Source organism: Ichthyophthirius multifiliis, assembly GCF_000220395.1.
Source record: "Ichthyophthirius multifiliis unplaced genomic scaffold scaff_1120509251210, whole genome shotgun sequence".
Lineage (NCBI taxonomy): Eukaryota > Ciliophora > Oligohymenophorea > Hymenostomatida > Ichthyophthirius > Ichthyophthirius multifiliis.
The window spans coordinates 85032-98988 of record NW_004086097.1 but is presented as its reverse complement, the minus strand read 5'-3'; the positions used below and the strand labels follow the sequence as shown (position 1 = coordinate 98988).

The 13957-nt window shown below is 15.3% G+C and overlaps 3 protein-coding genes across 3 annotated transcripts, besides 21 other annotated features; 2 read left to right on the top strand and 1 right to left on the bottom strand. All coding sequences in view use genetic code 6, as the record gives it.

Annotated features, from left to right (window-relative positions):
• Positions 1 to 69: 69 nt before the first annotated feature.
• Positions 70 to 148: a microsatellite.
• Positions 70 to 165: a microsatellite.
• Positions 108 to 166: a microsatellite.
• Positions 167 to 597: 431 nt separating this feature from the next.
• Positions 598 to 679: a microsatellite.
• A 60-nt stretch (positions 680 to 739) lies between these two features.
• Positions 740 to 874: a microsatellite.
• Positions 767 to 879: a microsatellite.
• Positions 880 to 1192: 313 nt separating this feature from the next.
• Positions 1193 to 1234: a microsatellite.
• Positions 1235 to 1312: 78 nt separating this feature from the next.
• Positions 1313 to 1391: a microsatellite.
• A 63-nt stretch (positions 1392 to 1454) lies between these two features.
• Positions 1455 to 1494: a microsatellite.
• A 161-nt stretch (positions 1495 to 1655) lies between these two features.
• Positions 1656 to 1709: a microsatellite.
• Positions 1710 to 1745: 36 nt separating this feature from the next.
• Positions 1746 to 4254, bottom strand: IMG5_160430 (hypothetical protein; the record flags this gene model as incomplete). Its single annotated transcript, XM_004030432.1, has 4 exons — positions 1746 to 2129; positions 2176 to 2887; positions 2934 to 3529; positions 3667 to 4254. 4 exons carry the CDS (start codon positions 4252 to 4254, stop codon positions 1746 to 1748), a joined length of 2280 nt encoding a protein of 759 aa, XP_004030480.1.
• Positions 3554 to 3595: a microsatellite.
• Positions 3593 to 3653: a microsatellite.
• Positions 4255 to 4274: 20 nt separating the features above from the next.
• Positions 4275 to 4317: a microsatellite.
• A 913-nt stretch (positions 4318 to 5230) lies between these two features.
• Positions 5231 to 7265, top strand: IMG5_160420 (ser thr protein phosphatase family protein, putative; the record flags this gene model as incomplete). The annotated part of the gene is made up of 8 exons (XM_004030431.1): positions 5231 to 5339; positions 5461 to 5562; positions 5616 to 5809; positions 6063 to 6147; positions 6190 to 6317; positions 6361 to 6967; positions 7010 to 7171; positions 7249 to 7265. The coding sequence occupies 8 exons, from the start codon at positions 5231 to 5233 to the stop codon at positions 7263 to 7265; spliced, it is 1404 nt and encodes a 467-aa protein (XP_004030479.1).
• Positions 6320 to 6359: a microsatellite.
• Positions 7266 to 8569: 1304 nt separating the features above from the next.
• Positions 8570 to 8612: a microsatellite.
• Positions 8613 to 8630: 18 nt separating this feature from the next.
• Positions 8631 to 8684: a microsatellite.
• Positions 8685 to 9147: 463 nt separating this feature from the next.
• Positions 9148 to 9188: a microsatellite.
• Positions 9189 to 10520: 1332 nt separating this feature from the next.
• Positions 10521 to 10562: a microsatellite.
• Positions 10563 to 11376: 814 nt separating this feature from the next.
• Positions 11377 to 11419: a microsatellite.
• Positions 11377 to 11424: a microsatellite.
• Positions 11377 to 11429: a microsatellite.
• Positions 11430 to 11431: 2 nt separating this feature from the next.
• Positions 11432 to 13824, top strand: IMG5_160410 (serine protein kinase, putative; the record flags this gene model as incomplete). Its single annotated transcript, XM_004030430.1, has 8 exons — positions 11432 to 11574; positions 11691 to 11943; positions 11996 to 12289; positions 12346 to 12667; positions 12832 to 12932; positions 12982 to 13122; positions 13188 to 13327; positions 13371 to 13824. The coding sequence occupies 8 exons, from the start codon at positions 11432 to 11434 to the stop codon at positions 13822 to 13824; spliced, it is 1848 nt and encodes a 615-aa protein (XP_004030478.1).
• Between the last annotated feature and the right edge of the window lie 133 nt (positions 13825 to 13957).

The following is a 13957-nucleotide window of genomic DNA, read 5'->3' as shown; positions in this document are numbered from 1 at the left end:
GAAAAATATTAGCTTTTTTTATTAGTTGAGTATTAGTATTAAAAAATACAGAAAAAAATATTAAATAGAATATATATATATATATATATATATATATTTATATATAAATTTATTTATTTATATATATATATATATATTTATATTATATTATTTATTTTTATTTATTATAAATACAAATAAAATTTTTTTTTAATTCTTTTAAATATTTTAAAAGTTTTTTATATTTATATATAATTTTTTTATATATTTTAAAAATAAATACATTTCTATGAATTTTTTTATTACATAAATATAATAATTATAATTTTATTTTTAATAATTTTTTTTCATTTCTTATAAAATTAGACTAACATCTAAATAAAAATTTATACACAAAAATAAGCTTTATATAGTTAATTAAAAATTTATAATTTGAAATATATATAATATAAGGTTTATAAAAAATGATTAAATAAAATATTAAAATTTTAACTTAAGTCATAAATAATTTTTAAGTTTAATAAAAAAATCATAAAATATGTTATTGTCTAATTTATTTAAAAAAAAATTAAATGATATAATTAATTAATTATAAATTCATAAATATTTAAAATATCAAAATAAATTATTTTTATAAATAATGCAAATAAAATGATATGATTATTATTAATAAAAATAAAATTATATTATTATTAATTAAATAGTTTTATAGTTTTAATTTATTAAAATAAAAAATAATATATATAAACTTGAATTTTAAATAATAATATATATAATCTATTATATTTAATAATATTATAAAATAAATAATAATAAAAATAATAATAATAATAATAATAATAATAATAATAATAATAATATTATTAAAAAATATTAATAATTATAATATTAATAAAATAAATATCAAAAATAAAAATTTTAAAAAAATAATTTATAAATATTTTTACATATTTTTAATATATGTTTTATTTTTTATTTTGTTTTAAATATTAAATATTGTTTATTTTATATTTAATTTATTTTTTTGTTTAAATATTATATTTTATAAATTATATTTTTTTTATTGACATTTTTATTAAAATATATTTTTTATTTAAAATTAAAATTTAAAAATATATATAATATAATATTATTTTTTATATACATATTCAAAATAAAAATAAAAAATATATGAAAAAATATATATATTAAATTTCAGATAATATAGTTTATTTATAAAATATAAAATAATATATATCAAAATATAATATATAAATTTATAAAATTTATGTTAAATATTATAAAATTTTAAATATTTTTTTTTTAAAAAAAAAAATAAAATAAAATATAAATTTATTATATATATTACATTAATATTATATATTATATATTATATATTATATATTATATATTATATATTATATATTATATATATTTTTATAACATTGACTTTAAAAAAAATTTCAGAAAAATCATTAAAAGTTATTCTAACATATTATATTTTATTTTCAATATATTATATTTAAAATATATTTTTTTAATTATAAATATAATATAATTAAAATATATATATCATTCGAGATTAATTTTTTTAGGAATAGAAATATATACATAAGATTAGTAATTTTTTAAATATAATTAAAATAATCACAAATTAATTTAAATAAAGAAATTAATTATTTTAATTATATATATATTATATTTTTGAATAAATATATTTTTAAAAAAATTAAATTTTAAAAATAATATATAAATTTATTAGTAATTAAATAAACAGAGTGTAATTATCAAGCTATATATTAAAAAATATCTTTATTATCTCCTCTTTTAATATAATCTCTATTAATTAATGATTCCAAACATTATTTGACTAGTTAAATATCTGGGAAAAATTAATTTTATTAACAAAGTTTAATTACTTCTTAACATAAATTTTAAAAATCAGATTTTCTTCTAGATTTCATAATTTTGACAATAACACTTTCTAATAAATATTTTCTTTCTAAATGGACTTGTTCAATATTTTTTTTCCCTTCTTCTTGTGTTCCATCTTCTTTTTTTAAAACAGGAACGTTTACTTTTATTGTTCTATAAGTGAAATTAGGATTATAGGAATATAATTCATTTTCAAAGTTAAGAATTTTTAGCTATACCAAAGGAATTAAATGAGTCTTTATTTATAAAAGATAATAAAAAAAATATAAATAGAAAAAAAACCTTTAATTATTCTTAATTAATATTCAATTATTGCATAATTTAAATTTCATTATAATGATTTTGTTAATTGTATAATAAAAGAATATTTAATTATATATTAGATACCATAAACTCTTTTTTAATACAGCCATAAAAGCTTTTAATAATAGATTTTCCAACAGAAAACATCCATTTAAGTTTTCTTCCGGCAAATTTAGTTTTGTAAATTTAATCTAAGTAATTAATATGAAGTTCAAGTTCTGGATGAATTTTGATTTATTAAACATTTTAGAATGGCCAAATTCCACATGTCAAAATTTTAATATCAAGAAAATCTATATTCTGGTTTGGTTATATTTTTTTAAATTATTATTTATATTCTGCTAAAAAATTTTAAGATAATTAAACATCTTTTAACATAATTTCCATCTTTTTTGTGAAAGAACTTCCACATTCTATTTTGAATTTATTTATTATAATTTTCTCATTGTTTTCATCTAAACTTTTCTGTTAAAGTATTCTACTTGATAAGCTTTTCAAATAATACATTTTAAATACATCTTTATTTATTATAAAGCAAAAAAGCTCAAATATTTAATTTATATTCTCTTCTATTTATTAATCGCTTTTTCCTTTGAAGTTTTTTGAAAATTATTCATCGATATAATTATTTAAATATTCAATAAAAACTTGTTCACTATTTATAAAATCTTCAAATGATTTTTAGCATTATCTTTATTTAGAAAAAAATATTTTTATTAATTTTTTTTTTTTAATACCTTTAGAAATTTGTTTATTCTTAACTATCTAATATTATATAAAACTCTTGTAATATATAGTGTATTTTTTCTCTAAAAACAAATAGATCTTCAATATATATGGTTAAATGGATATTTTTTCTTGCACACATTTCTGATCCTTTTTTAACTACATATTAAAAGAAGCAATTTTTAAATATGTTATATGATTCATCTAATTATTTAAATAAAAAGTGACAAATCTTCAAAACTTCTACATCTTCGTTTTCTATCCAAAAATTTAAGCCATAATTATTTTCTAATATTTAACGAACATAAGGGTTTATACATTTAGAGAAAAATATTTTTGATACTTGTTAGAAAGATGATAGATCTAAATATTATTACATCCTAGTTTTTTCTTCAGAGTATAATTTTTCTGCATTTAATATATATTCTTTTGGGCTTAGTTTCATTATCAAACTTTAACTTAGTTAACTATAAAAATTTTCAGATTATATACAATATTTTTCTTCGAAATATTTCTTATAAATATTTAGATCGGTTTAATATTCAAATTAACCTAATCTATAATAAGGATTATTATTTTTAGTGTTGGCATATATGCCTAATTCAATCTTACATATTTAAAAATATTTTTTTATAATATATATAATATATATATATATATATATATATATATAATTTAAATATATTTCAAAGAAAAATGAATTTTAATAAATTTAAAAGAATAATAATTTTTTTAAAAAAATACCAATATTAAAACTATATGTTTTATTTATGAAGAATTAATTGATTCTCCGTTTCTTTCTTTTTAAATGATAGAAAAAACAATTTCCATGATTTTATTATACATATTATATTTAGTTATTAAAAATTATCTTTTGAAAACGTCATAACCTAGGACTTGGATTGGTTACAATTTTTTAGGTTATACAAAATTGCTATCCATGTATAAGAAAATTCCTTAAAGCACTTAAATTAAAACTTTATAATCTGACCATATATTTATTATTTTCTATAAAACAAAATCATCATAATCATAGTTTCCTATAGATTCTAACATCTTAAGGCTTACTATTTCCAAACAATTTCTAAGGCAATAATAAGTAGTTTCACCATATCCATTAAAAGTCAAAAGATAAGCATGATGATATAATTCTTGATAATATAGAGAGGATGTTTTTTTTTCGTATATTGTTTAGATAGCATTTTCTATTTGCTCCCATGATTAATATGCTTTTGGATCTTTAAAATATAATTAGTTATTCTTTTATGCTTATTATATATTATTTTAAAATTATTTATTTATTTCGTTTTCTTTATTTGTATCAATATTCATATTTTTTTCAATTTAAAATTTTTATGTTTTTATTTTTGTTTATCTTTTAATTTTTGTTATGTTATAAAATTAAAGTTTTTAATATTTATTTTTTAAAAAAATAAAGATTAATAATTTTTTGCTAAGATATAATAAACAATGTTTTTAGAAACTATTATTTATGCACTAATATATAATTGAATTTCATTTTATTTTTATAAAAAAATTAATAGATAAAATATTAAATTATTAAAATTATATAAAATATATATATAAATTTTTTATTTTTGTTTGATGATGAGTTTATAAATAATAATTTATTTATTATAAAAAAAAAAAAATTATTTAAAAAGTATTTTTTTAATTAAAATAATTAAATAAAATTCTAACATTATATTTTTATCTAAAAATCTATAATTTAAATCTTTGTTTATATATTTTAAATGAAAATAAATATTTAAACTTTTTTATATATACTAATTTAAAAATAATATTACATAAACTAAAGTTTTAAAACCTAAATAGAATAATTTGAATCTTTTAGTGTAGATTTCGTTAATTTAATAAGAGAAAAAATCAAACATTTTTTATTTTTATTTTATAAATATAAAAAATAAAAAATAAAATTTCAAAAAAATTACTAATTAAAAAATATTTATTAAATACTATGTTTTTACTTATATTGAAAAGCATTATTATTTATTTGAAAATAATATATATTATTATCAAATTCTTTATATTTAAAATTGCAAAGAAAAATAAAAATAATAATTTTGAAATATATATATAAAAATATTTATTCAAAGCCTAAAATAAATTTAATAGATTTTTTAAAAAACTTTAATAATTATTTTTTTAATTTTGTTTATATCAATAAAAATCATAATAATAAATAATCAAATTCTATTTAATTTTTCATTTTATATTTATAATATTTTATTTTAAATTAAATTAATTATTTACTTAAATAAAAATAAAAATAAATAAATATATATAAATGGAACCATTAAGTGACCCAGTTAATGATAGATCAGTAAAAACTGTAAGGCCTCCGCCTCATAAACCTTTATCATAAAATTTAATGTGGCCAACAAAAAATGGAATAAGTAATAAATAAAATCATTAAAAGAATTCATCTTTTTTTAAACACATATTTATATTAATTCCTTATTTAAAAAAAATCATCCTATTTTTAAAAATAAATCAATATAAAATTAAAAATTATAGCTAAACCTGATTGGAAAGTAATAAGAGATCATTTAACAAAAGAAGGTAGAATTGAAAAAGAAGATTTATTAAAACTTGTAGCTTAATGCAATAAAATAATGAGTACATAAATAGAATATTATTATTTTATAATAAATAATATTTTTAATTTTTAGGGTCAGAAGGCAATCTTTTAAGTGTTTAAGATCCTGTAACTGTTATTGGAGATATTCATGGATAATATTATGATTTATTAAAAATTTTAGAAATAGGTGGAAGTTTAGATAATACAAAATATTTATTTTTAGGCGATTTTGTAGATCGTGGTTCTTTTTCAATTGAAGTTCTAATTTTATTATACGCAATAAAAGTAATTAATATTAAATATTTAATAAAAATTTAAAATTATATATATAAATACATTTATATTTAAATTTTAAAAAAAATATTAATACTATTAAAATAATTTTTTAAACCAAAACTAAAAAACATATAAATATTAATATAAGCATAAATAAATAATTAACTAAATATTGTTGTATTTTATGATTTTCTTATTTTTTATATTTAAATAATAATCCTTTATATTTTTGTTATAAATATACATTTTTAAAAAATAAAAGATAAATTTCCCTGAGACAATTTATTTTTTAAGGGGAAATCATGAATGTAGATAAATGACTTCCTTTTTTAATTTTAGAGATGAATGTAAATTTAAAAATTATTTATATTAATTTTTTTTTTAAAAAGGTAAATATAAATATGATTAAGAAATATATGATTTATTGATGGACTCTTTTGATTTAATGCCTTTATCATGTATAGTTAATGGTAAGTTTTTAGCTTTACATGGAGGAATATCTCCTGAATTGAGAACAGTAAAAATAAAATAAAAAATAAAATAAAATAAATAAAAAATAGATTGAAGATATAAAAAAAATTGATAGATTTAAAGAACCACCCAGATAAGGTTTATTTTGTGATATATTATGGAGTGATCCAGTAGATAATGATGATGGTATATGTGAAAATGTATACAGATCAAATGATGTTAGAGGATGCAGCTATTTTTATGGTAACGATGCGGTTCGTAGATTTTTAGAAAATAATAATTTAATATCTGTTATAAGAGCACATGAAGCATAATTAGATGGATATAAAATGCATAGATGGAATGGAGGAAATGATTTTCCTGTTGTAATAACTATATTTTCAGCTCCAAATTATTGTGACGTGTATAATAATAAGGGAGCAGTAATAAAATTTGAAAATAATACTTTGAATATATAATAATTTAATTATACATAACATCCATATCTATTGCCGAATTTTATGGATATTTTTACTTGGAGTATTCCTTTTGTAGCTGAAAAAATTACTGAAATGCTATATGTTATCATAAAATAAGATGACTCTGCTAATTCGGATGATGATTTAGATGTAAATGAGATTAAACAATTGGAAAATTATCAAAAGCTTAATAAATAATAAACCGAAGCTGTTAATACGGATAATGATGGAGTTAAAAGTATTTTTTTACTTTTATTTTTTTTAATTTTTTGAAATAAAGAAGCTGATGTTTTAAGAAATAAAATTAAATTTGTTTCGAAAATGATGAAAATGTAAAAAATATTAAGATAAGAGTCAGAAACTATTGTTAAACTTAAAGGTTAATGTCCTGATAACAAAATTCCTAAAGGACTTCTTTCTGATACAAGCACATTAAATGATAGTAATTTTTTTTTTTTTTTGATTTCTAATTTTTTTTATTAAAAAATAGTTATTGGTACCTATAATATTGCTAAAAAGGCAGATATAATTAATGAGAAAAGACCTGAAGGAAATTTTGGTTAAGAAAAAAAAAAATTAATAAATGATATGTCCTTTATAAATAAATGTTTTTTCTTTTTAAGATTTCATATTTTTTTTTCTTTTCTTTTCTTTTAATTGTTTATATATTATCAGTTTTTTTTAAATTTCATATTTATTATTTTTTAATTTTTTATTTAAAAATAGCATTGATACAATAAAAATTAAAAATAAAAAGAAAATAATTAAAAGATCAAAAATATAATTTTTTTTAATAAAAACCATAATTAATTGAAAAAACATAAATATTTTTAGTATTTACAAATTTTAAAGTATATAAAATTATTATTATAAGTAAATTAGTAATAATGAAATATTATTTTAATTTATTGTTTAATATAATTAAACTTAAAAATATATTTGATTATTATTGATATAATTAATTATTAACATATACATTAATTTTTTTGTTTTTCTCTGAAAATTAAATAAAGTTAATATAACTAATTTTTTACCTCCTACTTATAAATTTTAAAATTTACTAATAAAAAATAATTAAATTTAGTCTATTATACAATCAGAATAATAGTATTTTCAGATTTAATTTTAATTAATGTATTTTAATGGTTAGATAAAATATCTTAACTATTTACTTATGGAAATTTTATTCCCCAAAATGTCATAAAAATAGTTATAAGAAGTTTTTAAAAACAACATAGTGTTTAGGAGAATTAAAATTAAAATTAAACTTTTATGTGCCTAATTTAATTTATTTCAAATTATAAAATATATTAATACTTTATTATGACTATTAAAGAATAATAAATTTTTAGTAACATTATATTTTTATTAAAATAAAATTAAAATATTTTTTGTTTTAAACTTAATTATTGAAATCTTTAAATAAATTTTTGATTAAAATTCAAGAATTTTGTTAAAATTTTATTAATTAACTATAAAAAAAATAATGGAATATATATATATAATAGTAAAATTAAAGGTAATATATATATGATAGATATATTTCTTTTTTATTTTTTTGAATATATATTTATTTAATTATTTTAATTTAAGCGATTATTAAAAATAATTATTTTTAAATAATAATTATGTATTATATATTTTCTGTATTTATTATATATTATCATCTATTTAAAAATATTTATTTATAAAATTATAAAAATTTTATTTAAAATAAAATAAAAAATAATTATATATATTTATATATTTAAAATATTCTTCATAACTTTTATTTATTTAAAGTCATATATATATAATGAATAATAAATTAATTTTATATTATAAAATTATAAATAAATTAAAATAAAATGAAATTATTTAAATAATATAAAATTTCTTAAATATTTTTAAACTTATGAAAAAAAAAAATATAAAATTAATTAAAATTATAAAAAAAAACTAAATAAATTAAAATTTATCAAATATAAATATTTAATTAATAAAAATATAATGATTTTTATTTTATTTTTTAAAAATAATTTAATAAAATATAATAAATATAATAATTTTTTTTTTTCATTAAATAAATAAATACATTATTAAAATATTTATTTTATCTTCTATAAAAATTTGAATATAATTTAATAATTAAAATATAATAAAAAAATGAAAATAAAATCTTCAATAAATAGCTAAGTTGGAATACTTCCATTTTTAAATTCAATAGATGATTTCAATAATATTTTAAAAATTAATAAAAAAAATAATTAAAAAATGAATTAAATACAAACTAAAATACTTAAGATTTAAAAAATATAAGTATATTTTAATAAAAAATTCTCTGAAATAAATCCATAATAATAAGATAAGTAAAAAAAATAAAACTACAAATCAAATTCTTGTAATATAGAAAATAATCCAAATGAAAAACTAGATGAATAATTAAAAAATATTTTTAATATAAAATATAATTTTAATATTTTGTAAAATAAAAACACTTAATATAATTAAGGACCACGTTTTGTTAATGGATAAATCGTTCCATATTAGATAGTAGGTTCGCCTAAATAATTTCTAAAAAATTATGAAATAGTTGATAAAAACCAATAAAATTATAAATTAATGCAGTAATTTTCAAGAAAAACCAAGAGAAAATAAATAAATATTTCAAGATTTAGTGAAGAGCAAGGACATGAAAATTTATAAGATCTTAAAGAAACTTCTACAAAAAGTGTTATTAACTAATATATTGTTTTTTTATTTATTTTTAACAAAATAAAAGTTAATTCAAATTAAAGAAATTCGACAGTATAACACACTTCAAATTTATTTTACGGAACAAAATAATTAACAAATTAAGCCTGTAAAAAAAGTGTAAATATTTCCGAATTTAATTAGCTTAGCAAAAACTAACTTCTAATTCATATGGAATTAACTAAAGAAAGGATAGAAAAAAACAAATAATAACAAGAAAAATAAATTGAAAAACTTTCAATATAAGAAAAAAATATTTTAAAAAGAGAGAATAAAGTAATTTAAAAATACGATGAAATAGTTAATTATTGGGGATAAAAAATTAATTAAATTTCGCATAAATGTGATAGAAAAATAGATTAAAATTTAATGTTTATATAAGATCGCTTTCGTGAAAAAAAAGAAGCTTTACTTACTTATGATAACATGCTTAATCCAGTAGATAAATTAGGGTAAAGATTATGGTATATGACATTAAAAAAAGGAGACATTAATAAAAATGATAAAACTAAATATAAATCTTTACATTTTAAAAATATTTAAAATGACGAAAACATATTTATAGATAAGTCTAATATTAGGAAATTTTGTAGTGTTTCTTAAAAAGAAATTTCAAATAAAATTTCTAGTAATTTTTAAAAAAATTATTTATTATAAACTGATATTTTTAGTAATTTTACGACTATTACTATTCCTAATTTTAATAAACCAGTAGAAATAATTCGTAAAAGTATTGGAGAAAAATAATTATTGAAAAATTAAAAAATTAAAAGCCTTTAAGAAAAATCTGGTGTTTAAAAAGATCTAAATGACAATATTTAAATTAATAAATAAAAAAATAATAATTTTAATGTTTTATAAAATTCACAATAATTAGATGATTTAGTCGTATTTTTGCAAAAAATAATTAAACTTTTATAATTTTTTTTTAAATTACTTATTTATTTTTAGGTAAAAGGCTAAAATGTTTATGCTTTAGAGTTTGATTCACTAATAAATGACGGAAAAAATATAAATTAATTTTATAATAAATTAGATTTTGTTTAATCTGCTTATTGTATTTTATATTTTTATTATTATGATTTTTATTTTAATATTTTATATATTAGATAATGAAAATATCGGAATTCATAAAGATTAAATAAAATAATAATAAAAATAAAGTTATAAAAGATAAAATTTTATAAATAAAATAAATAATTATGATGATATTATTTCTGAATTAACAATTAAAAGTAATTATAACATATCTGAGTTATCTAAATCAGGTAAACATATTTTTAAGTAAATTTGAAATTAATTAAATTAAATATTTTGTATATAGTTATTAAAAATAAATTCATAGCATATTTTATTTAAACTTATTTTTATATTTTTTTAAGTTTATTAATTTATTACTTTATAATTTTATTTTTTAAATTTCTAGAAAATTAATTTTACTTTTTTTTATGGTAAATTTATTTTAATTTTGTTTAAATAAGTTTTTGCAATTTTACTAAAATTAGAAATTATTATTTATTTACAAAAAAAATTGAAATTGAAATTTATTATATCATATTTTACCTTTATTATTCTTCTTTATTATACTATAAACTTATTTAATATATTTTAATCAAAAGTAAAAATTAAAATTTATTAGATTTTTTTTTAAAGATATTCAACTAATGAATTTATTGAAAAGTAATAAATTAATTTATTACATATTTTTCTTTTTTAAAAAATAATTTATTTTTTCATATATGCTTTTTTTATAGTTAAAATTATATTAAATCAATAATCGTATTTTTCTAATTTACTTAATATTTATTAATTTTTTATCATTCTTTTCGCTTTATTTTATTTTATTGTTTGAATTATATTTTTTAATAAAAAGCAAAAAAATAATAATCTATTTAAATTAAGAGTAAAATCTTTAAAAATAATATAAATAAAAAAAATAAAAAAAAATAATAAAAAAAAATATTAAATAATGGATAATCAATAAAATATGCCATTAGACAAAGAATTATTTAAACCTATTGAATTTACAAACGAAGAAGGGCAAGAAGTTTAAGAAGAAGAAGAGGAAAATGATAGTGAGGATGAAGGAATAGAAGATTATAATACTGGAGGGTATAAAAAAAAAAAATTAAAAATTAGAATTTAAAAAAAAATCTTACCCTTAAAAAAAATTATTTATTAAACAAAATTAATAAGTTAATATTTAATTAAAAAATAAAATAAAATAGTTATCATCCAGTCCATATTGGAGAAGTAATTAATAAAAGATACGTTATTATATAAAAGCTAGGTTGGGGTCATTTTTCGACAGTATGGTTATCGAAAGATTTTAAATATAATACGTATGTAGCATTAAAAATATAAAAGAGTGCTCCACATTATTTAGAAGCAGCATACGATGAAGTTGAAATATTATAAAAGGTAGCAAAATAAGCAAGTAATCCTGAATGGATAAAATGTTTAAAGGAATATTATAAAGATGTAAATTTATATCAATTTTTTTTTTTTTTTTATAAAAATAAAAAAATATTAGGATAAAAAAAAGAAAAATTTCACAAGGGATGATTGCTAAATTGTTTAATTATTAAATTCTTTTATTTATTAAGGACCTTATGGAAATCATTTCTGTATGGTTTTTGAAATTATGAGTGTCAATTTATTAGAAATTATCAAAAGATATAATTACAAAGGTATTCCGATGCATTTGGCTAGGATAATTGCCAAATAAATTCTTATAGGATTAGATTTTTTGCATAGATTCTGTTAAGTTATTCATACTGATTTGAAACCTGAGAATGTTTTAGTTTGTTTGACATAAGAAGAAATAGTAAAAAAAGATTAAAAGTTTTAACATATTATAAATAATATAAATATTAATAATAGAAATAAATTGTTGAAAAAGGATAACTAAATATTAATTAAAAAATAAAGGAAAGAATTAAAAAATATTAAATATAGCATAATATATATATTGAAGAATAAAATAATGATGAAAGGGAAGAAGAAGAAATAAAGTAAGATGAATAAAGCCAAAATGACGAAGATGAAAAAAGTAATGCTTAAAATTAAGAAGAAGAAAAAAAGAAAAATGATTAATAAAACTTGACTAAATAGCAAAAAAAATATTAAAGAAAAAAAGCAGCTTTGAAAAGAAAAAAACAAAAATTAAAAGAAGAATAATAAAAAGCGAACGGAATTTAACCCAGTTAAGAAATTAAAACTAACAAAGATTAACAATAAAAAGAAGAAAATAAAGAACCTGAAGAAAAAATACCTGATGAAATAAAATATAAATTTGATAAGTATATAAAATATATATATTTAATTTTTTATAAATATAAAGTTATTGTGGAAGAGGAGAAAGAATAGATGAAAACATAAAGGTAAAAATTGCTGATTTAGGAAACGCTTGTTGGACTTATCATCATTTTGCGACAAAAATATAAACAAGATAATATAGAAGTCCAGAAGTAAATTATTAAGTTTTATTTTTAAATAAAAATTAAAATATATAAAAAGTCAATTATTGGAATGCATTATGATACTTCAGCTGATATTTGGTCTTTTGCTTGTATGATGTTTGAAATGATTACTGGAGATTTCTTGTTTTAACCAAGAAGGAATACAGATTATAGTAAAAATGAAGATCATTTAGCATAAGTAAATTTATTTATTTATATTTGAAATTTCAAAAAATAATTTTTAATGTTATAAATAAATCATAGATTGAAGAGTTATTAAAAAAATTCCCTTTAAAATTTTCATTAGCAATATAAAAAGCTAAAAAAATTTTTGACTAAAATGGAAATTTGAGAAAAATACCTGTTTTGCATTATTGGCCTTTAAAAAATGTTTTAATAGAAAAGTATTTTTAAAAATAAAATAATATATATTTTTAATTTAAAAAGATATCAAATAAAGTAAGATGAAGTTTATTTGTTAACTTAATTCTTAGTGAGTATGTTAAAAGCTGAACCATTAAAAAGAGCTTCTGCACGTTAAGTATTATTACATTGTGATTGGTTAAAAGCAAATACTAATTATCTGTTTAAATATACTGAATCAGAGTTTTAAAGATATATGGCTAAAAAATAATTACTAAGCTATGACGAAGTATAATTAAGTTCTAACGAAGCTGAAGATTCTGAAATATATGATGCCGATTCCTCAAAAAATACTAGTGTATTATAGGAAGATGATGATGATTAATTTTATGGATAATCTGAATATAAGTTTGATTATAAATTAATAGATAGATCTTTTACAAACTTAGGATATATTGGATATGGTGATGGTATTGTTTTGGAAGATCTTGATTAAAATGCAAATTGGTAATTTGAAAATTTTAAAAAATAGAAATGAGTAGTTTTTTTTTTTTGGGATGTAAATCATATTTTGTTTTATTTATTTTGCTCTTTTTTTTTTAGTTAATTATTAATTAATAATATACTTTTTTTGGAATACAATAAAACTCTTCTTTAAAAGCTAAATTTTT